The sequence below is a fragment of the Sinohyriopsis cumingii genome, chromosome 2 (genome assembly GCF_028554795.1).
Source record: "Sinohyriopsis cumingii isolate HCF-2022 chromosome 2, ASM2855479v2, whole genome shotgun sequence".
NCBI classification, from domain to species: domain Eukaryota; kingdom Metazoa; phylum Mollusca; class Bivalvia; order Unionida; family Unionidae; genus Sinohyriopsis; species Sinohyriopsis cumingii.
The window spans coordinates 26,699,429-26,723,696 of record NC_142962.1 but is presented as its reverse complement, the minus strand read 5'-3'; the positions used below and the strand labels follow the sequence as shown (position 1 = coordinate 26,723,696).

General features: G+C 37.6%; 1 protein-coding gene across 2 annotated transcripts; it reads left to right on the top strand.

Moving 5' to 3' along the window:
- Positions 1-934: 934 nt before the first annotated feature.
- LOC149804512 (HHIP-like protein 2) lies at positions 935-23,162 on the top strand. 2 transcript variants are annotated; one of them, XM_089940941.1, is made up of 9 exons: positions 935-1,086; positions 3,224-3,960; positions 8,116-8,198; positions 9,617-9,807; positions 10,923-11,069; positions 11,582-11,711; positions 19,950-20,089; positions 20,386-20,473; positions 20,754-23,162. In XM_089940941.1, the coding sequence occupies exons 2-9, from the start codon at positions 3,508-3,510 to the stop codon at positions 20,866-20,868; spliced, it is 1,347 nt and encodes a 448-aa protein (XP_089797067.1). In that variant the 5' UTR covers positions 935-1,086; positions 3,224-3,507; the 3' UTR covers positions 20,869-23,162. The 2 variants fall into 2 exon arrangements, with proteins under 2 accessions (XP_089797067.1, XP_089797059.1); XM_089940933.1 differs by lacking the exon at positions 935-1,086 and adding an exon at positions 1,108-1,304.
- The last annotated feature ends 1,106 nt before the right edge of the window (positions 23,163-24,268 follow it).

Genomic DNA, 24,268 nt, shown 5'->3' with positions numbered 1-24,268 from the left:
TTGTAGATTCGAATGAAAAAATCCAAAAGATAAAGACTTAATATTTACTGAATTTTACAGCAAGGTAAATTCTGAGTGTGAACAGAATTCCAGGTAATGTAGCGGAATTCACTCGTCTACACTAGTCCGAGTCTCGCTATCTTTGGGTTCTTTAGGATAGGTCTTTATATTGGAGAGATACCACGCTGTATATGTCATATTCATGGTTTCTTCTCACCGCCTGGTCGCCAATTAGATCGTCTTCAGGATCATAGTCCAAGCCTCGACTGGGTCGCACATACATACATACATACATACATACATAGTCACTATTTATGCATACGGGGATTACATTAGCACAATTTGCACTATGTAGTGCCAGTTAGACGGCACACCAGCACACTTTTTGCTTTATAATGCCAGTTAAGAATTAGGTAAAGGAACAATAATACAACGTCTTTTTGAAGATGAACCATTAAAAAAAATAAACATACATTCCTATCCAGTACAAAACGAAAGGTAAATACGACGTTAAATGATGTATATAAGAACGTCCCCCCACAAAAAAAAAAAAAACCGCTCCGGTGGCCTAGTGGTTAGAGCGTCCGTCTCGGATGCATGAGGTCGTGGGTTCGAACCCCAGCCGAGCGATACTAAAGACATAATAATACTACTAACAGCTGCCTCGCTAGGGGCTCAGCATTAAGAGGTTAGTGTTAGGAATGGTCAACCTGGTTTCAGGATAATGTGACCCAATGAGACATCATGCTACATGTCTACGGCATGATGCCCCAGTGCTAGACATCACTATAAACTGCCACGTTGCAGACATCACAGCGATATCGCTGAAAAATTTGTAAAGCTACGTTAACAAAAATCCAGAATTTACCTTTGCTTACGGACCATAAAAATGTGACTGCGTGTTCAAATTATACCTTTTTTTAAAAAGCAAACCAGAATTAACACCTTAAAAAAGTAAATCAACTGCATAACTCGGCCGGTTAACAATGGTATACCGACCAGAAGTTAGACTGTGTGACGATGGAAGTGTTATTGTCTCGTATGGTTTCTACATGAAGACATAATCGTCAAGTGCGTGGCCTACAGGTAATTTATGTTTACAGTTCCGCTGAGCTTATAGTTTGGATTTTTTTCATCATGTATGAGCCACATTCCATCTAATTGATGACAACTTCCTCCAGCGCCTTGTACATGTATTGATGAATGAATATACGGGTAGATCATAGTCTGAGGGAATGATGATTTAAACTCAATTTTCGGGGTGCTAGCCCGTATGTTCGGTGTGCCTTGATGACATTAAACAGGTAAGCTAGTTTATTATAAATCTCATTTCTTTTATATCTTTAGGGGCCATCCATTTAGTACGTACGCATGGAGGGGTAGGGGGTTAACCCAAATGCGTAGGCTTGCGTATGGGGTGGGGTCTACTGATAATGTACGTACACATAGGAAAGGTGAGGGGTGAAACATCGATAATAATTTGTCTAATACGTAACCTATTCGACTGGGTTCAGTTGGCGTTTGAATTTTAGCGGACACTAGACAGACTTTTTAAGGTTACGCAGCTTATTTCCTTGATGCAGCCAGACATTCAACGTCGGTGGACTATCTGTTTTATTAAACACGTTAAAATTAATAATCCTTGATCGTTTCTGCGTGTATTAAATATAGGACGTTCTAAAGAACGGGGAAGGGTGGCGTCAAGCGTATGTATGCGGGTGGGGGGTGGGTTGGAAAAAGTAGGCATGTATGTACTTGGGGGGAGGGAGTCAATCTTTGCCAGATTTTTGCGAGCGTACCAAATGGATGGCCCCTTACCTCGTTTATGTCCCGGTTATTAATCGTAAACCATTGAAAACGATGACCGACCCCACTTGCTTCGTATAACACCCACCCTCGTTTACCCCAACACACACACACACGCACACACATACACACACACACACTCTCTCTCTCTCTCTCTCTATCTCTCTCTCTCTCTGTACAATAGCCATGGTCGTTTGAGTTATCTAGGACTGTCACTTCTACATTGGCGTTCTAATTTTAGGGCTTTTCTAAAGTGGATAACCGCTCCCGTATCCTAAGTGGTTAGAGCGTCCGCCTCAGAAGCGAGAGGTCGCGGGTTCAGTCCTCGGCAGAGTCATACCAAAGTCTTGTAAAACGGTACTAGCAGCTGCCTCGCTTGGCGTTAAGCATTTAGTGGTTAGTGTTAGGACTGTCTGGTCTGGTGACAGGAGAATGTGACTGGGTGGGACATGATGCTACATGTGTGCGTATTGATTCCCCAGTGCTGGACATACTCTAAACTGTCACACTGCTGACATTGCAGCGACATGACTAAAATTGTTAAAGCTACGTTAAAATCCTAATCGCTCTCTCTCTCTCTCTCTCTCTCTCTCTCTCTCTCTCTCTCTCTCTCTCTCTCTCTCTTCTTCTTCTTCTTCCACTCACTACCGCTCCGGTTGCCTAGTGGTTAGAGCGTCCGAATTGGATGCGGTAGGTCGTGGATTCGATCCCCGGCCGAGTCATACCAAAGACTTCTAAAAATGTCACTAACAGCTGCCTCGTTTGGCGTTCAGCATTAAGAGGTTAGTGTTAGGACTGGTCGGCGTGGTGTCAGGATAATGTGACTGGGTGGGACATGATGCTACATCTCTGCGGCATGATGCCCCAGTGCTAGACATCACTATAAACTTCCACACTGCAAACATCGTAGCGATATGACTGAATTAAAGCTACGTTAAAAATCCAAATCTCTCTCTCTCTCTCTCTCTCTCTTCAGTACTAATCTACGCTTTCCATATTTGTACACAAAGCTGAAAATGTTTGCCTTGTAGTTGCAGTTTTCCATTTATATCCACTTGAGTGGACCCGTCTATAATTACTGTTAATTTGTCAGTGCTGTTTTCCATTTATATACACTAGAGTGGATCCCTCTTTAATTACTGTTAATTTGTCAGAGTCTACACAGGGGATCTGGCGGGGGGTGGGTGGGTAGGGGTATGAATTTCCTAAAAGCTTTGTATGCTTAAAGCTAAAGAGAAAATCATGAATGTTTTCAGGTTCTTTATTAAAATCTTTTCTTTCTTTCTTTGGGGAGGAGACGAACTACCTACAGTTAAAACAAAAAAGTTCGCGTAAGCTTAACAAATGAAAGATTCGTATTACTTAATACACAGGTGCCACGCAAATTTATTTCTTTATATGCATTTTTATTTTGCAGATGGTTGTCTCACGTTTCAGATGTGACTTACTGAAGACCTATCAGTAAATATGTGACGTTTATATTACACTGCCATGGATAGCAGATTGAATCAAATTTACTAATCCCATCGACAAGTAGACTGTACGAAATTCTCGTTACTGAAATTCTAATTTCATTCTCTCGTAAATTATAAATTAAATTATTTACTTAAGTTGGCTATTTGTGTTGGGATTAAAAGACACAAAATAAGTCATATATATATCTCTCATATCTTACACGGCATCGTAACTGACAAATTCAAGATGGAGTGGACGAGAGTAGCTGTTATCAGCTTGATAATGGCGCATGCTGCGTCTTCTTCAGATAGCGGATGTTTCTGTCTAAAAGAAATCGCATCAAATCTGAGAAATCCATTGTATATGGCCCATACAGTCCTAAATCAGGAGGAAGTGTATTTAATAGCAGAACAGACAGGAACCATCAAAAGTTTAAACGTAAAATCCAGTATAGTCCAGGACTATATTGATCTTAGAGAATTGGTTGTCATAGAGAATAGATTCCGGGAGGAAAGAGGACTCCTAGGGTTTGCATTGCATCCCATGTTTGTGAACAATCACAAATTGTACACTTATTCAGTCAGGAACTTTAAAAAGGACTATGCCGTCATCAGTGAGATAAAAAAGTCGGGGACCCTTTTGGATGAGAGAATTCTACTAGCAACACCGATACCGGGAGAACAGCGTAATGGAGGACAGGTATAAGAATCAAATGGTTTTTAATTAAATATCTTTTTTTTTTTATGAGACTAAATTTTAGTTTCACTTACATATTTGTATCTTTATCGCCTTGTACGTGACGAATGTTGCAAACAGAGACCATGCACCTCAAACCTTCGTGGTCTGCCTTTTAAAGTTTGAAAATGGCGAAATCAAAGAGATTGTTACTGATTGAATAAAGATTTAACATTAAAGATCAAAACGCTTTATTTCATCTTAGAAATTATGAAACTAAGGAGTTGAGTACATGCCCACAACTACTGAACCGTATACAACCACATAAAACAAGCCTCAGACTCTTTTTTATTATCATGGATTAAAGAACATTCCTTGTCATACATACAAAGACAGAGACATATGACAGATGTATTCAGACATACTTTTGTAACATTTGATCTTCGTTCTGTTTGCACAAAACGGACGAAAATGTTTTAATGAAATCCCCAAAATATTTCGAACTTGATACAATTTGTAACTGAAGTCCCAAAACGTTTCGGACTTGATACTGTAACTGTGAAGTCCCAACAATTGCGGACTTGACTTTGTTGTTGTTGTTGTTGTTGTACGGTTTAACGCCATTTTCAGCACACGATAGGCTATACATGGCGGCCAGTATTAATTTTGTAACTGTGAATTTAAATGTTAATGAAACCATGCATTTGACATCGGAGTTAATATAACAATATCAGGGTTGTGATCCTTTAGTTGACTGAATGCACACCAGTCAGTCCAAATTTGTTGTTGTAGGGTTTAATGCCATTTTTCACCACAGGATGGGCTATACATGGCGGCCAGTATTAATGGTGGAGGAAGAACCCGGGAAAACCCCTGAAAGAACCACCGACCCTCGAGGAGCTACTGGCACGTTTTCTCACATACCCACACTGGCCGAACCCGAGACTCGAACACACGCAGACAGAGGTGAGATGGTAGTGATCCGTAACGGTGAGCGCTTTAGACCACTCGGGGCCCCCAGTCCAAATTTAGTTTAATTCATTTCAATCCCAAATCAGTTCCATTTAGTTCAAAACGTAATCGAGTTAATTATGTGCAATATAAAAACAATTTTTAAGCAATCTTTGGATTCGAGAAGACAACTCAAGTTGGTAACAAATCGGTATGTCTTTGAATTCGTGGAGACAACTCAAGCTGGTAACAAATCGGTATGTCTTTGGATTCGAGAAGACAACTCAAGCTGGTAACAAATCGGTATGTCTCTGGATTCGAGAAGACAACTCAAGTTGGTAACACTGGACAACAAATTTTTACAAAAGTCATGTTACTGAAATAAAATTAGTCAATTCTTATCAATTTTTATGTGCTGAACACGAATATGACAGTCAAATTGCAAAATTGGCTCTAGTTTTTTTGTAATCTGCAAGAAATTAATGTTTACATAACGAAATGCATTCCAATAGTAAAAGGTCAACTGTAATAGCCTACCTATAAAAAATCAAGTCATTGACTACATCTTAGATTTCTTCGCCTGTCTCTTGTACAGCTGTTCGGGAGCATCTCTGAGGAGTGTCCAGCAGTAGTCAGCCAGCATTGTAGTGGACCATTTTCCCTGGTATCTTTGTTCCATTGTTGCGATATCTTGATGAAAACGTTCGCCGTGTTCATCACTAACAATACCACAGTTGCTAGGAAAGAAATCCAAATGGGAATGAAGGAAGTGAATCTTTAGAGACATATTGCAGCCAAGTTTCTTATACTTCATCAACATGTCTTCTACTAGTTCCTTATAGTTTTCTGCCCTAACATTTCCGAGGAAGTTTGTAGAAACTAGGCGAAAAGCATTCCATGCTTGTTTCGCGTCACCTTCCAGCAAGTTGTTGAACCGGTCATCTTTGAAAAGCTCTCGAATCTGAGGACCCACAAAAACTCCCTCTTTAATCTTTGCTTCGCTGAGTCGAGGGAATTTTTCATGCAGGTATCGGAATGCTGGCAAAGTCCGGTCAATGGCTTTCACGAAGTTCTTCTTCAAACCTAGTTTGATGTGAAGGGGTGGTAGCAAGATTTTCTGAGCCTCAACCAGAGCTGGGTGTTGGATATTCTTCTCTCCAATGACTACATTCTGCCTGTGAGTCCATTCCTTCCTCATGTAGTGCATTTCCCTTGCTCGGCTATCCCACTCGCATAAGAAACACATGTATTTTGTATATCCTTGCTGCAGTCCCATTAAAAGGGCAACTACCTTCAAATCACCACAGAGGTGCCAGCTGTACTTGTTATACTCAATGGAATTCAGTAGCTGCCTTAAGTTATCGTATGTCTCTTTCATGTGGACAGCATACGCTACTGGAATAGATGGAAGAATGTTTCCATTGTGCAAAGGCACAGCCTTGAGACTCAGTTTCGAAGAGTCCACAAATAGTCTCCATTCTTGTGGGTCATGAGTGATTTTTAAAGCATTCATGAGGCCCTCAATATCGGAACAGAATATCAGATTACTTTCCTTTCTGAAGAAAGGCTCCAATTGCTGGTGGCGCTTTCGATATGCAGTAATTGTGACATCTTCTTCTAGAAGATTCCATTGTTGGAGTCTTGATCCTAGCAATTCTGCCTTGTTCTTTGATAAGTCCAAATCACGAATCAGGTCATTTAGTTCTTCCTGTGTTATTCTGTGTGGGGTTGATGATGCACCACAGTGAAAATCTGGATCACTGCATGCTGATGGACCAGGAGAAGAACAGGTCGACTCACCTTTGTCTTCGTCAGATGAATCAAGAGAATATTCTGCTGGAGGTTCTGGAATAGGAAGTCCCTCACCATGTGGAACTGGTCTCAATGCAGACGGAATGTTTGGGTAGACTATTCTCGACTTCTTTCGCTTCGTTATTCCGCCGGAAAGAGGAGGAACCAAGCAGAAGTAACAGTCATTTAGGTGGTTGCTTGGCTCTCTCCACACCATTGGGACTGCAAACGGCATTGATGACCTTTTGCAATTCAACCACTGTGAAAGCTGTGTTGTACATGTAGCACAGCATATATGCGGAGCCCAAGGCTTGTCTTGGTCACCAACCTTGCATCCGAAGTAAAGATGATATGCCTTCTTCACTTGAGAATTGATACTTTTCTTCTGGTTGGCAAATGTCACTTCCCCACAAATATAGCAAAAATTGTCCGCGGTATTAACACACTTTCGAGGCATTACTGTTCTTTATTGTACGTAAATGGATAAAATAATAAGTTTTATGTAACAGTAGCTTGAACTGTCTCGCACAACGTCTAAAATATTTTAAATGCTGAACCTATCTGATTGGGCTTTATATAGTACACTGCTTACGTCAGCTTCAGCAGCCGCCTGGCATTAGTATAATAGGCCTACACATGTATAGTACACTGCTGACGTCAACTTACTTCAGCAGCCGCATGGCATTAGTATTGCGTTGCATCAGAAAATGATGCAATCAACTGTGGATGATGTGAGCATGATGGTATTATGCAATGTTACATCATTATTCCGGATGTTGCTGCAGTCCTACTGGAGAAATTTACACAGTGAAACATAGAAAATGAGGTATATGAATATCTTCAAAACGAGAGCCAATACAAATTTTTCACGGTTATATTCGTGTTCGGCACACCAAAATACTACAGATTAGGGCCTTTTCAAGTCAGTAATGATTTCACTGTTGACCAGTGTAATAAATCGGTATGTCTTTGGATTCGAGAAGACAACTCAAGTTGGTAACAAATCGGTATGTCTTTGCTAAAGGCATTTAGCTCCTAGTTCCTCAGCATGACATGTCCAATAATGTGTTCAAAGTGCCGTTATATACCAACCAACTAGCAACCTTGCTTTTTAAATAAACATTGTCCAGTGTTCGAATCTGGATCATAAGGTGTACAATATTGATATTAAGATTCCCCCATCGTAAAAACTTTCTTAGTCTTCTTATTTATACTTCTACTTATGTGACAAGCAGAATAGGACTTGCACTGAAGCCTGTCAACTCCGGACACTGGTTCTACCAGATTTATGATAAAACGAACGAAACAGGTGTGCAAGTCCTCCTTACTAGCTAATAGGGAAATATATTGGATCTACTCCGACTTATCCTATGTTACTAACACAATTTCTGATCAAAATATGTTCTTATTAGATGGGTTTTACTTAATCTCTTTCAGCTGCTGTTTGGGATAGACGGGTACCTGTACATATTTATTGGAGACGGATCAGAATCATCGAATACATCAAGAGCACAAGATCGGTTAGGACAGAACTTCGTTATTCTAAAGCTACATCTTTTAGCTCACCTGTCCAAGGTCACGTGAGCTTTTGCGGTGGGTGGGATGAATTTTTCGGATGGGCGGGTCCGACGCGCATCCTCGTCCTAAAAATGAGCGCGTAAGAACGGGCACGTTTCCTAAAGTAAGTTTTCTTTACAGGTAGATGGTTAAAATTGTGCGCTGGAAATGCTTAAATTACAGGAGCTTTTCAGGTACACCCCACCCACACACATACACACCGGTGCCCATACCAGGGGTTTTAGCTCACATATTCCTTGCTTACTGGTTCCCCCACAGTGCCGGATTAAACCCTGTGGAGGCCCTTAGACCATTACGCAGTCGAAATTTTGGGACCCCCCTCTCAAATTATCTCCCAATTCGTTTTATCAATATTATTTTGATCCGTTGTCGCGTGGCCCCTAGGTCGGTGCCTACTCTGTCGATTTGGTAATCCGGCACTGTTTCCCCATTCCCAACAAAATATTCCGGGATCGCCTATGTTTTCGGATGTCCCTTGGTCAACCCTGTTGCCGTATGCCCCAACGTCCGTCAAGCGTCTGTCCGTTCGTTTGTCATAATTGGTTAATCTCTCAAAAACAAAGACAGAAAAGCAAAGCGTGTTCTAACTTACTGTACGTGTTCCCGAAGTTTTATCTGAGTTGACTTCCGCGGCAATGTTGTTGCTTCTTCAGCAATCTGGTAAAAGCCCCTTTTCTGGTTCTCCAACACTTTTCAGGTAATTTTGATTAGCTTGGTCTTCTTGCTTGTCAAAATCACGTTTGCTTATTTCTCCTAATATCAAAAGGAAATTATTATTTTTCTGTTTATTGAGCTTTGTGATAAATAATGAAACGTGTTGAAACAAAATGCATGCAATATGAAAATTATGGATAGTAAAATAAACAATTTAATTGTGGATTTGTGTCGGTTGCCTGCCGCCTCCCCCACCCCCTTCTCCTAGAGATGTAATTTTTAGGACAAATGAACATTGAAAAATGCTTGATACACGTTTTTCTTGTAAAACGATACACATTTTAAGAACATATTGAAACCAATTTCCATGAATATTAAAAACATATCAACGATAAAAGTTAGTCGAGCTATTGCACTTATCAAATCGTGGTAACTGTTGCAGTAATCTTTCGTGAATTTCCCAATAAAACAGTATTTCTTTAACTCTTAATTTTTTAACTGTACGTTTTTTCTTTGTCTCTCAAAGACTTACATTAGTCTACGATAACATTTCGCATGTGAAAGGGCTTGTGAACGAAAATAATTTTTATTTGTAGGATAAGTTGTGCTTCAAGAAAGTCTTTGGCATTTTACCAAGGCGAATGCCTTATCCTGACGATCGGAAACGGGAAAGCTATTGATGCACTTAATTTTATTTTTTCCACAGAACAAGTCTTTTAGGCAAGGTTCTTCGTTTGGACGTGGATTCTTTTGAGATTGTGAATGACAAGATTCAGAATTACAAGGTACCTGAAGAGAACCCCTTCGTCAACGATACAGACTGGAGGCCAGAGATATTTGCTCTCGGGACCCGAAACATGTGGCGCTGTAGTGTCGACAGGGGAGACTCAGCTACAGGTTGCGAATGGTCAATATTTACCAGAAGGTGGGGGAGACAGCGATCTAATTTCGAAAATGTGTATGGATATTTTGCACTCTGTGTAGAACGTACGCCCTTTGCGATGCCAAATGTGGGCTATAAGTTTACCTTGCAGGTTAATTTACGATATTTTATGTGACTGTGTTGGGGAAAAGGTCGAATTTGTTTGCAAAGTAAGGTTGTTGTCTCTCCCACCTCAACTCATGCCTCCCGCACTCCCTTTCGCCAAGTCTCATCTCATGCTCACCCTTTAAACTTCACTCTCACTAGTTTTTTTTTTTTACCCCCCTACTGACAAATAGCCCAATAGTTGTTCCAGGTCGTGAGAAGAGCTCACCTCGAAATCTCCGTAATGGCAGGAGATACGCTCCTTGCATTAATTATGCCATCATTTGGCCATCGGTGTATTTTATGTCCCTTATCAGTAGGGGCTATGGGAAACCAGATTTTACAGTCAAATAATAAGTCCCATCGTCAAAATATACGGACTTCGTTAACCGTTTGTGGCCATGGGTTCATAAACATTTAATGAAATGTCAATGGCTGATAACATCTAGCAGAGGACGATCACATAACATCGAGCCAGAGCGTATAGTTTTCCATTTCTTTAGAAGGAAAGCAGCGAATCTTTTGTTTTTAATTTATGCATTTTTTTAAAAAACAAATCCCCAGGCATCTTTCAGAAAGTAATTTTTTGTTTTGTATTTTTATACATACAAATATTTGGCTGACCAATATTCAATAAATCGAGCGACCAAGTTCGATCTGTATTGCGGACAGCCTTGTAGATGATCCATGTATTCCAGAGAGCATATAATAATAAGTAAATTAAATAAAACTGTATCGCTGCTACGTAGTGTATTTGTGTAGATCACCCAACAGCTTCACATAATAATATGGTTACTCCATGCACATAAAATCTTGTTAATCCATGTACATATAATCTTGTTAATCCATTTACATATAATCTTCTTAATCCATGTACATATAATCTTGTTCATCCATGAACATAATAGAAGATGGAGCAGTATATTTCTACATCACACGTTGTCTCCCACATTTCAAGCTTTCTATCTTTTAATAAATAATTCAGGAGAAGGAAAAGGGACCATATATTGCGGCGATACAGGGGACGATTTGCAAGAAGAAGTCGACATAATTACCAAGGGCAGCAACTATGGTTGGAACTACAAAGAAGGCAATATTTGTCTGAATATTACAATGTGTAGTACAATTGCAAGTACGTTCTCCTTAGTTATGAATTTTTTTTTTTAAATGACCAGATTTGTTTTCCTTTTTTAATTTTATTTTATTTATCTTTATTTTATTTTTAATGGGTGTACGTTGTTAATTTTATTTTAAAAATCACATTTCTGCAATAAAAAAGTCATTGCAAAAGCATCTTGCTAATAATAACCTGTCTGTATGTCTGTCTTTCATTGCTGCAACAGAGGATGGCACTCCAACAACATGTTGCTAGTAATACCTCTCTCTCTCTCTCTCATACACCCTCCTCCCATAAAACACACACACACACACACACACACACACACACACACATACATTGCTGCAGTAATGTATATGTGTATGCATGTGGGTAATTATACACCCATCTCTCTCTCTCTCTCTCTCTCTCTCTCTCTCTCTCTCTCTCTCTCTCTCTCAGTAACTCATAATTTTTAATCGTATCCAGTGTCGTAGAGCAGTGATGTGTGAATTACTTAGGACTTGCGTCAACTGTGATTTTTCCAGATGAAGGGCATCCAGTACACACGTTTAACCACTCGGATGGGATTTCGGCCATTGTCGGGGGACCCGTATACAGAGGTACTCTGTTTCCAGGTTTAGCGGGAAAATACATATTTGGTGACTTTGGTTCTGGGTAGGTACAGCTGAATTCGTAACAAAGCTATATCAGAAAAGAAGTGCATATTTATTTAGCATTATTGTTTTGAAATTGAGTATTACAATGTCTAATATCAAAATAAAAGAAATGCACATAACAAGTATACGACACAATTTGATTAAATAAACCAAGTGAATTCATACCATGTGATTTAAAGTAACATCTACCTACATTTTTGCTGGTGTAATGCAAGAATAACTGGTACCCTATCGTGACGAACTGGTGTCCTCCATGGCGTCACAAATGTAATGTCGCCAATTTCAACTTCTTCAGTGACGAAACGCTCATAGCAGAATGGTGAACCAGTTTGTACGATAAAATTAGAAGGGTTTGTTATTTATTAATAGACAAATACTATACCCGTCTCTCACGAAGTAGATAAGACAGTGTACAGGACAAGAGTCTATTTTTATCGATGATCTCGTGTCCCTTTGTCGCCCTTTACGCGTGATGGGATCTACGGAAACAAAATCATCAGTTTTAAATCACGTATCGAAAGGAAACGTAATAATAACTGGCTTGAAAAGCTTGATCTAATTTTCTACATTAAATCCTCCTTAAGTCAAATAATGGGTTTTATAGTGTCTGCACAAAGAGAGTGGAAATACTTAATACATTCCAAATAGATTTATTTATATTTTCTTTATTAATATCCAAAGAAATATCATCCACATTACATTAATGTAGCATAGAGGTATGCCAACATTATCTCCATTGTGCATGTTTAGAATACAAACAACTTTACCCTACATACGTCACTCTCTCTCAAAAGTACATAATAACTGGTGAGCGCCCCCTCAAGTGTGTAGTCTGGATGCCGCAGTGTGAAGTCTGAGACGAGAATAGCAGGTAGACATCTAGACGCTTTCACAGTAATTTATGTGGTAATAAAAGACTGCTTACTGCTGCCGCCGATGAGATGAAATCTACTTTTCTTGTTTAACTGGCTATGCGATGTTTTTGTATTGTGTCCTGTAGACAGGCGAAGCAGGTAAGACCATAACAATATACCACGACTGCTATAAAACTGATGAAATGAAATACAGAATTCAATGAAATGAAAGAAAAACGAATGCTTTATTTTTCGGTGTATTTAATGATAATTGTAACAATGACCGCTGTGAACAAAGTTTAATACCATTACGGTCTCGCTGAGTTCCTCTGATAATAAAAATGAAGTAAATCTCACGAATTTATGAGTTTCTGGTAAAGGTTTAACCATAAGGCATTTTAATGTTCAGGGTATTCAAGAAAAGATGCATCGAGTGAAGTTACTGTTAACCTGAACAATTATCTGGACTTACAGAAAACCAGGGTGAAAATTTATTGTATGTCAATGGCTATGACAAACCTTTTTCCTAGTGATGGGAAAGCAGGAGGAGGTGGGCTCCTTGTGTATTTTAAAACTGGTACGATTGCTGAACGAAAGGAAGAAACACAGGAAGTTAAACCGTACATAGTTTGTTTAGTGTACAGCCCTTCTCCCCCACCCCCACCCCCACCCCCACCCACCCCAAAAAAAATCAGTACTGATTGGTGTGAATACATTGAACTTCAAATACATAAAATGTCAAGTGAATAAAATGAACTTTACAGGTAATGCATTTATAGTGGTATAAACAAAGGACTTCTCGGTGATCCAAATAATTTGATGAATTTTGCTTCTTTTTGGTATGGGGTAGCTAGTAAATGAACCCACTATAGAAACATCTTCCTCTGAAACAACGTGCATACTCTGTTTATACCACTACAGTGCCATGGAAGTAATGGTTTCTAATATTGGTTTAAGTCACGACTTTGCAATTTTTATTACACGTAAAGTCAATCGAAATTCAAAGAATTTATACTATCCATAAATCCATTACTTATAGATTAATTTTTAAAAAATCATGATACTACTCAATTTATGAAAAAGCTATATCAGATTCCATTGAACAAAATACAAATTTTTAAAGCGATTGTTGATTATTTAGGTACGGTACGTGGATGGATCATATCATGGAAACAGTAAACATTCATGTCCATTTATAAAATCACACAGGATAAAGAAAGAACATAAGCCAGGTTGGATCACCTCATAAATTTTAAATGCAATGAAACAAACTGACTGTCTTAAAACTGTTGGAAATTAAGCAGAATACACATTTGGGAAGAATAAAGCTAATCAAAAAATAAGTCTTGCCAAAAGAGGGCACCACAAAAACGGTGTTGGATGAAAATAGAAATAACCCTAACTATTTGGGCAGTTTGTACCGAGTTTGGTAGAGTAAACCGTATGGGCAGTTTGTACCGAGTTTGGTAGAGTAAACTGTACTGGCAGTTTGTACCGAGTTTGGTAAACTGTAAGGGCAGTTTGTACTGAGTTTGGTAGAGTAAACTGTATGGGCAGTTTGTAACGTGCTTGATAGAGTAAACCGTACGGGCATTTTGCACCGAGTTTGGTAGAGTAAACTGTACGGGCAGTTTGTATCGAGTTTGGTTGTTGTTGTTGTTGTTGTTATGGGGTTTTAACGCCATTTTTTCAGCACAGGATAAGCTATACATGGCGGTCAGTATTAATGGTGGAGGAAGAACAATGGAAAACCCCAAAAAGAACCACCGACTCACGAGCAGCTACCGGCAAGCTTTCTCACATATCCACATTGGCCGAGCCCGATAATCGAACCCATGCAGACAGAGGTGAGATGGCAGTGATCCGTGACGGAGAGCGCTTTAGACCACTCGGCCATTCGGGGCCCCACCGAGTTTGGTAAAGTCAACTGTAAGGGCAGTTTGTACTGAGTTTGGTAGAGTAAACTGTAAGGGCAGTTTGTACCGAGTTTGGTAGAGTAAACAGGAAGAGCAAAACTGAAATCTTATCCGTCAATCATGAGGGCATTTATGCTGATTCAAGTGATATCTCAACTATTTTTAATAACGTTTTTGTTCAAATTGCTGAAAAACCTTCAAGAACCTAATATTTCATCTGACCATCCGGAACTCAAAAGCTTTGTTCTGACAAACTCCATAATGACATAAAGTTTGCAATTCCTGAAATGATTTATGAATTTGTGCTGAAGTATATTTAAAAATGGATGATTGTAAAGCCAAAGGACTTGATCAGATTGGACCAATGCTACTAAAGGCAGCTTCAGCTTCTACAGTAGAGGATTTTTATTTGCGGTGGCATTATTCTGTCTAATGAATTTACACAATTTGAAAACCTGCCAAGGTAACTCCAGTGTATGACACTGGAACAAAAGATGATGTAAATAACTGCAGATCCATCACTATATACATATGCAAGGAGCACATTGTGTTGGTAGGAGGTACATACTTTATGGCTCTGGTCACGACGACAAAGGTTATAATCGTCATTTAATTGCTGCGTTCAGAGATTATCAGGACACCGAATTGATCCTAAATAGTGCTAAGACTATGCTCAACAAGTTAGTACATATTCATATGGATTATCCCAAGGAGATTTCCAAAGCTAGGAAAATAGTATGGCCATGATATAGGTGGCCAAACAGAACGGTAAACTTACCTCTGTTAGATCAGAGCCGCAGACATGATTTGTGGGTCCTTGGAAAAATGCTCCAGTAGGCCCATTTGAATTGCAAATTGTGACGAAGGTTGGTCCACGGAATTTTGTACTTGCTGTCCTACCCTGTCCGCGGCCTTGTATTAGATTCGATCTAAACTTATTATTGTTAAAGCAAAGCTAGAGCACGACATGTTCCCAGACGGGATGAGGGATAGTCGCTGCGTTTTTTGGTGGTCTTGACCTAGAGAATGAGTCTACGTACCGATATTGATGAGGCAGAAAGCGTCTTGTACCCACTACCATAAGCTGTTCAGCAAGATTGTTCAGCAGAGATCTATGATCCAGTTGCCTCTACTCAGAAGTAGGAAGTAGGAACCATGACTATGTTGTCAGAGGTCATACAACCCGTTTTGCTGTCTTGTATCATCATCTAGACGCAACTATTGGATCAGACCAAAATATGTACGATGAGAAGTCAACAGATTCTGAGATTCTCAGTGATTTAGAATAACCTGTTTTATCAAAGCCTCAAGGAGTTAAGCAGAAAACGATAATTAATAATAACTCTACTACTCTGAGATTGATGGATTATGGACCAAAACGACCAGTATATGTACCAAATAATGACAAGAGACGATTTTCTAATCAGAACCAGACAATTCAGCCCACTAAATCAATTTTTTGAACAATCATAAGCGCATGTTTCAAATACAGAAGATACCTAGTCAGAATGCACCAACCAATCATGATACCAATCATGAGAGACAGAACACGGAGAAAAACAGGACGATTCCACCATGGCTACAGGAGGACGAATATCACAAAAACAATTAATTTATGAAACGGGGAGAAGACATCGTTACGAATCGTTCTGTTCAACGTACAAGAACTCTCAAGTAAATCGCTAAGTAAATTGGAACTAGAAGAATTGAAATAATTTTTTCAAAATAATGATAGTATTCTTTTTACGGAGACTTGGACAAACGAACATCCTCAGAAATGTTAGAAGTTTTAAATCTATATTAAAAACCTGGTCTGGAAGCTTACTGTATAATTGCTCCTTATGTAAACACAAGTAAATAATTTACTGCGCTACCAAAATCGGCTTCGTGCTCAGTTTTGTTAATTTTAGCTTAAATGCTTCTAGTCGAGTGCCCTAAATGTTGTATACTTAGCTTTGTAGATTTTAGCTTTTTCAAAATCATTGTAGCCGAGTGCCCTAAATGTTGTATATTGAATTGTAGCTACTGATTGTGTAACTGTTGGATTGAGTTGTTTACTCGTGGTGATGGACGAATTTATACCCTGTATGTGTGCATATATGATTTACAATGTCTGATATTGTCTTTGTATATATTTAAAACCAGCACTCATGTAAACAATGTCGTTGGATGTTGTCGGCCAAGCAATCTTAAATCAAAATATTGTAAAAACTGTGCATCATTTTTATGTACATTGACATCTATGCATTGTATTTTAATAACAGATTGTACGTTTGGAGGATGAAATTAGCTTAAACGTTTATTGGCCAGCCGTTGGGATTGATTATATAAGCACTGTCTTAAAATAATGTAAAAATGAACACTAATAAAAAAAACTGATTTTTAAATAAAGAGTTATTTATTGTTTATAGCCGGTATAATAGTTCCTACAAACTTATGTTTCTTATTGTGTAATCCAAACTCCGACTTTAAATAAAATTTGTCTGTCTATGTCCAACTTTCAGAAGTATCTGTTGCAAATTCTAATTTTTTTTGCATTGCATCGAGTTCCAAAAAAAAAAAAAAAAAAAAGATTTATTATGGAGGATTATATTTAACTTCAGAAATTCAATTGCAATTAATTCCGACTCTGATGACTTCTTATGTATTCACTTATGATTTTTATACGTGATGAAGATATTTATATGTATTTATGTTACGCTGTGTCCGAAGGCTCAAGTCGTCAGGACCGCTCCAGTAGCCTAAGTGGTTAGAGCGTCCACCTCGGATGCAGGAGGTCGTTGGTTAGAACCCCGCTCGAGTCATACCAAAGACTTAAGAGATTAGTGTAAGGACTGGTCCACCTGGTGTCAGGATAATGTGCCTAGGTGGGACATGATGCTACATGTCTGCGGCATGATTCCCCAGTGCTAGACATCACTATAAGCTGTCACACTGCAGATATCGTAGCGACAAAACACACACACACACACACACACACAAGTCGTCAAGACATGATTGATGTAAGTGTATCGGAAAGATTGAATGATCACATAAAGCATATTGATAGCTTAACGTTGCTGGCATTTATTATGCGGGGATTTGAATGCAAGGACTAAGACATTGCTTGACTTGGTAGCAGACGATCACAGCATTATAGGTACACCGTTACCAGACAACTGTGTGTCCAGTTATTACATGCATCGAGCCTCAGGGGGGACTATGGTCAAGTATGGGGTCATGCACGTTTAAAGCTCTGTAAGAACGTCAGTGAGAATATCTTACGGACGAGTATGCAATGATTCAGATATAGGTGAATTTACCTGTTTAAACACGAGAGTTAGAAGTGTCGTCGATTATGTAATGTAATCAGTCGCTGTTACCGTTGTTTAATTCTTTTCTTGTAAGCCCAGCGAGATCATTTTCTGATAATTGTGCTATAAATTTAGTATGAAAGTAAAGAATTCTTCTTCATTGGGGTTTTAAAAAAATCTTCTCAAAATGATTTTTTGTAGGGTGAGTTGGGAAGGACACCTTTACAGATTGATAGATATTACCGTATTTTGAAATGCTGGACTAAAATTATCTCCTTAGATACTAGAACATGTATGTGTGTAACCTAATGCTTACTGACACAGAAAACCATCCTGGAAAGAAAATTTGGGCATCGTTAGTCTGGAATTTATCAAACAGTCTTGGTCTGGGGAAGTGTGGATACATGAAGTTGTTGGGAACATACGGTTTTTCTTATCTTTAGTTAAACAAAGATTATCTGACCCGTTTATCCAGAACTGGCAATCAGGAATTAGCTAATCTTCAAGAGCTATATCATAATAGAAAATTTTCACAAAGTTTCGGCTATAAGGTCTGATAGAAGTAAAATTACATTATACCAAAGTCAGTGAAGTAATTGTTTATAAAGAGTTTTCAGCATAATGGCTCACTTGTATGGAACAACATTCCAAGGGACATAAGACAGGCTACTGACATTTCTTCTTTTCATAAGGAATGTCTTAAATGGATGAAATCTTACGACAGTCGAAAAGTAATATAAATACCTCCATCTTTTATATGCTTTTACATTTTTCTCACAGATGAACTTTTAAATTAAATACAGTATGCTATTTCATGTGCTCACTGAAGTTTTTGCAAGTGTTACGGGCCTGAAACTTTGCTTGAATTTAAGAATAAACCAGTTTTTTGTGAAGTCAAATTGTATCACACTGTGCTGTATAGAATGTATATATTTTACATAACAAAAGGTCTCAAGGTAGACTAGTTCCTGTAACTAATTAACTAAATGAGTTACCTTCTCTAAAAATGTCGTCTCTATTATTATTATTATCTTTATCATCATCATCATCATCATCATTTCCTCTTGGTTCATTCTTAGCACAGACATACAAACTTCAAAAGCATCCAATTGTAAGCGGGAGAGAAAATACCTAAATGTTTAATTTGGTACGAATTCATATTTTATGTAATATGTAACTCGCGTCCTCTTTCGTACTTGTCAACAGTACCGATTCCTTTCTTGTTTTTCTTAATCTGGCTCAATTCGATCTGCTAATAGTATATCGTCCGATATCGAGTTCGTGTCTGTGGAACTAGATTCAATGACTAGTGTCGTAAGTTACCGCGTTGACACTTGTCACCAAATCCAGTTCCATTATCACACAAATTAAATAAACATCAGCATTAGCCTCAAGTGTAGTCAATATATTCTATACAAACGCTGGTTTTTCCCTCAAGTGTAGTCACTACTTTATGCACAAACATCGGTATTTCCCTCAAATGTAGTCACTATATTTTATACAAACATCTCTATTTACATCTGATATAGTAACTATATTATATACAAACATTTGCAATTCCCTAGTCTCTGTATACAAACATCAGTATTTCCCTCGGGAGTAGAAGCTATATTATGTACAAACATTGGCATTTCTTTTCATTGTAGTAACTATAATTTTTACAAACATCGCTATTTCCCGTTTTAAACAGTACTTGAAACGGTACGCCTGTGTATGGCAACACCCATACTATCACCTAAATATGTTTCAATGCCGCACCTACACTTTCCATCCACACTCTGAGAATTCCATACTCCATCCACACTTTTTTTCACACTCTGGGGTTTCAATGCCCCATCTACGCTTTCATTCCATGCTTCTGGCTTTCCATGCCCCATCCATACTTTCCTTCCACAGTCCGAAGTTTCCATTCCCCATCCACACTTCCCTTCCACACTCCGGTGTTTCCATGCCCCAATTCACACACACACTTTACTTCAACACTCACGGGAACTCGGCTCAGAAAATTACGATAAAGCTAGCTAGATGACAGTATATTGAATGTGATGCAAATTTTGTATACTTAGTTTTTTGCTTTATATGCTGTGTAAATGGCGACACATCAGTGAAATTAAGTTTCGGGCTTTATAGTATTTGTTGAAAAATCTAACACCGAATTCTTTTTGTTCATCAGACGCTTGTATATGCTGCAGCACAACTCTAGTCAGAATTGGCAGCGGTCGGAATTGAACTTGTGTCTTAAAAGTAAATGCGGCTGTAAGGCTCACGCGACACCAAAGCAGTTCTTGCTAGCGATAGGAGAAGGAAATTCGGGTAATAAAGCTTTTGTGATTTTGTTTTCTTGTTGAACTGATTTTGATCAAATTTAAGCTTTTCATTGGCATAAAATCGCACGTTACAATATTTATTATTATTATTATTATTATTATTATTATTATTATTATTTGAAAGATAATTTTAAAGACAGAAGATGAAGGTCATACATTCTTTTGGTAGTGGTAGAGTTGTCAATTTGTCGTTCTATTGCAAATGAATTAATTTTAACTGAAATATATGGAAGCATTTAGTATTTCAATTTATTTATCTTGACTATTTTTTTTTTTAAACAGGCGAAATGCTTCTTCTTATGACTGACAATATAATGGCTCAATCTGCAGCCGCAGGAGCTGTATACGAACTTGTTCCTCCTATGGATGAGTAACTATCTCTCTCTCTATCTCCCTCCTCTCTCTCTTTCTCTCTCTCTCTCTCTCTCTCTCTCTCTCTCTCTCTCTCAATATTCCGAAGTGTTGACCTAACCGAAACGAAATTTATGATGTTTCCGTTTTCATACTTCTCGTTCCTAATGATTTTTTAAAAAATAATCATCATTGAAAGTTATAGTATTGATTCTCTTTAAATGGAATTATGTTTTTTTTAAATTTATTTATTTATTTATCGTCGTTCGAGACATTCATACTGATGTAATTATTTTCAGCACCAAAACTGCGACCTGTGGATCTGGATCGAGCCGATCTTTCATTGGATTACTGCTGGCGTCAACTTTCCTCTTCCTCCTCGATCATTTCCAAACAATATTTACTGGAATCTAAAGGAATCTAAGTCTTCTCTGTTGCTATTTAAACCAAATGTTAGAGTCCCACCCGCCTTTAATCAAGCCAAATGTCAGTCCCACCCGCCGTGAAACAAGCTAAATTTCAGAGTCCCATCAGCCGTCAATCAGGCCAACTGTTAGATTCCCACATGCCGTTAATCAAACCAAATGTCAGATTCCCATCTTTGTTTCACTTGGACGTTAATCTATATTTGTAGTTGACAGTGGAGACTGAACCTTCTGAAAATATGCATTGTAGAGTTTACTTGGAATGAACAGAGGTTTATTCCAGATACATTAATCGAAAGTATATACAAAGTTTATATTCCAGTTTGTTCTGTTAAACTCTATGGTTTTAAACTAAATAAAAGAAAAGAGCGAAAACCAACAAGATTTGTAAAATGCAACAAATACTTTATTTTCCTGGAACATAAAGTGAAAATTTAAAAACGAACTTACAGCGTTGTTAATTAAATCCCAGATAGTCTATACAATTCTATCACAAATCCAAATGTATGAAGTTCCACCTGAATTCCACTGGTATTTTAGTTAAATTCCAATATTGAATGTGCTGATGTATGATTCTGCTTCAAATGCTAAGGCAAAAATGAGTAATTTTTCAACAACAAAAACAAAAATTATATAAAAGCCAAGACACATTAACAGAACCAGGATGTAGGTCAGTCTTCTTTATAAAACATTCAAAGTTGTCAACACGTTTAGGAATTTCCAAGTGGAAATTTGATGCCCTAGACTCAGTCCCAAATAAACATGTTTATAATGATCTGAATATTTTGCCAACACTCGTAGAGAAATATTAGCTATGTATTACGTTGCTTACAAAATAAATTTCACTGGACAGGTAAACAGTGAACTTAATTTTGGACAAGGTCAGATACTAAATACAAATGTATATAACATATAATCATAACAAAAGGTCGACAAATAATACAAATCAAATTAAAAATACATAATAGTTATATATACAGGTGTCTTACAATGGTATTTAATTATATGCAAATGAGTTTAACATGTTTTAATTTGTATTTTTAATGGCAACAATTAATTTTGTATAACTGTACTTGTTTCATTCTTTGATGATTCCATATAATATATCGTATTTAACATCTGTCCTACTGATATGTGTGGGACGTTTCTCCTGACAACAGGTTGAAAAAATGCACAGTACTCTTGTGATGTTACTCTTGAGAGTACCACGAAAAAATGCCCAGTACTCTTGTCACATTACTGTTGCCAAACAGTTAAATAATATACAGTACTCTTGTCAAATTACTCTTGAAAACACAATTAAACAATGCACATTACTCTTGTTATAGTACTCTTGACAACACCATGAAAAATGCATAGTAATGTTAATCTGGACAACGTCATGCAAAAATGCGTTGCTCATGACAATACCTTGAAAAAATGTATAGTACCCTTGTCACACTGCTCATGACAACACCTTGAAAAAATGTATATTACCCTTGTCACGTTGCTCATGACAAAAACCTTGGAAAAATGTATAGTACCCTTGTCACGTTGCTCATGTCAACACCTTGAAATAATGTATAGTACCCTTGTCATGTTGCTCATGACAACACCTTGAAAATGTACAGTACCCTTGTTGCATTTCTATTGACACCCCCATGAAAAATTGTATGGTACTCTTGTCGCATTTCTAATGGCAACGCCATGACAAAATCTATGTTATTGTGGTTTTTTTTGACAATACCATGAAAAAACACATTCGCGTTGCTCTTGCCAACGGCATAAAATATTTATATTACTCTTGTTGCATTGCTTTTGGCAACATTGAAAAATATCACGTTGCTCTTGACGAAACAATGAAAATGTATACTACTCTTGTCACATTACTCCTGACAACTCCATGAAAAATCTGTAGTACTCGTGTCACATTACTCTTGACAACGTTATGCAAAATGCACAGTACTCTTACCTCGTTGCTCTTGACAACGCCATGAAAAAAATCTATAGTATTCTTGTCACATTACTTTGGACAACGCAATGAAATAATGAACAGTACTCTTGTCACATTACTCTCGACAACGCCTTGAAAACTGCACAGTACTCTTGCCACGCTGCTCTTGACAACGCCATAAAAATGCACAGTACAGTACTGTTGCCACATTACTCTTGACAACGCCATGACAAAATGCACAGTACTCTTGCCACGTTGCTCTTGACAAAGGGTAAAATGAAATGCATAGTCCTCTTGTTCACACTTTTATACATATACCAAATTCAGATTAAAGAGTTGTATACTTATAATCTATTTTCTTTTTCTTTTGACGTCTTCGCTATACAATATTCGTACAGTATCTACTGCATATAGGAAATTGTTTATGCTCTCAAATACCACACTATGTGGGCACCATATTTATTCTACACTTATTAGAAGCTAAAATTCATAATTATTACATTTTGACATATGAAGTATAAATTCATCTTTATTAAATTTGACAAAAGAAGTCACAATTCATCATTATTACACTTGACATAAAACCTTTTTCATCATTATTACATTTGATATAAGACCTTTTTCATCATTTCATCATTATTACAGTTAACACAAGAAGTCGTAATTCATCATTATGACATCTGTCATACGTAAAATGTTCATTCATCATTATATAAGTTGACATACGAAGTGTTAATTCATCGTTATTATATTTGACACAAGTGTTAATTCATTATCATTACAGTTGACAAGTGTTCATTCATCGTTATTACACTTACATAAGTGATTATTCATCAATATTACATTCGACGCAAGAAGTAATTTCATCATTATAACGTTTGACTCAAGAATGATTATTTCATCGATATTATATTTGACACCAGACGTATTAGTTCGTCATTATGTGTGACTTCATCATCATTACATTTGACATGCTGTGTATTAATACATGAAAAAATATGGGAATCATAATTTCTAAAGAAAATTAGGATACTATTTTCACAATTCATACATATTTACTCCATTCAGACGTCAATAAGAAAAGCATGATGAATAGGATGTTGATGACGTGAACTGTGAAGTACAAGAAATATGCAGTATAAAAAGTCGTCTGCCATGTTTTTGATTTCCTATTCTTCATCATATTTACTAGGCCTATATCTTTGTTCTAAATTCTCAACGTTAGATTACCAGAAAGTAGTGAAGGGGGGCAGATTAGTGTCAAGGGGGTTTAATGTTAAAAAGGGGTATATCGAGATTAGTGTTAATGGGAATTTAACGTGGGAAATTTTAACATGGAGTGAATTGTATATAAATTGGCGTCAATGGAAATTTTTATTTTAACATGGAATGAATAGTTTATCCAAATTGGCGTCAGCGGAAAAATTAAGCTAGAACGCTTGGCGGGACGGGACAT

Bases quoted from the DNA above. Each gene is read 5' to 3' on its own strand.
- LOC149804512 (XM_089940941.1), top strand. From the start codon at position 3,508: ATGGAGTGGACGAGAGTAGCTGTTATCAGCTTGATAATGGCGCATGCT. The intron at 20,090-20,385 runs GTAATAAAGCTT...TTTTTTAAACAG, and splicing joins GATAGGAGAAGGAAATTCGG to GCGAAATGCTTCTTCTTATG. The intron at 20,474-20,753 runs GTAACTATCTCT...AATTATTTTCAG, and splicing joins CTTGTTCCTCCTATGGATGA to CACCAAAACTGCGACCTGTG.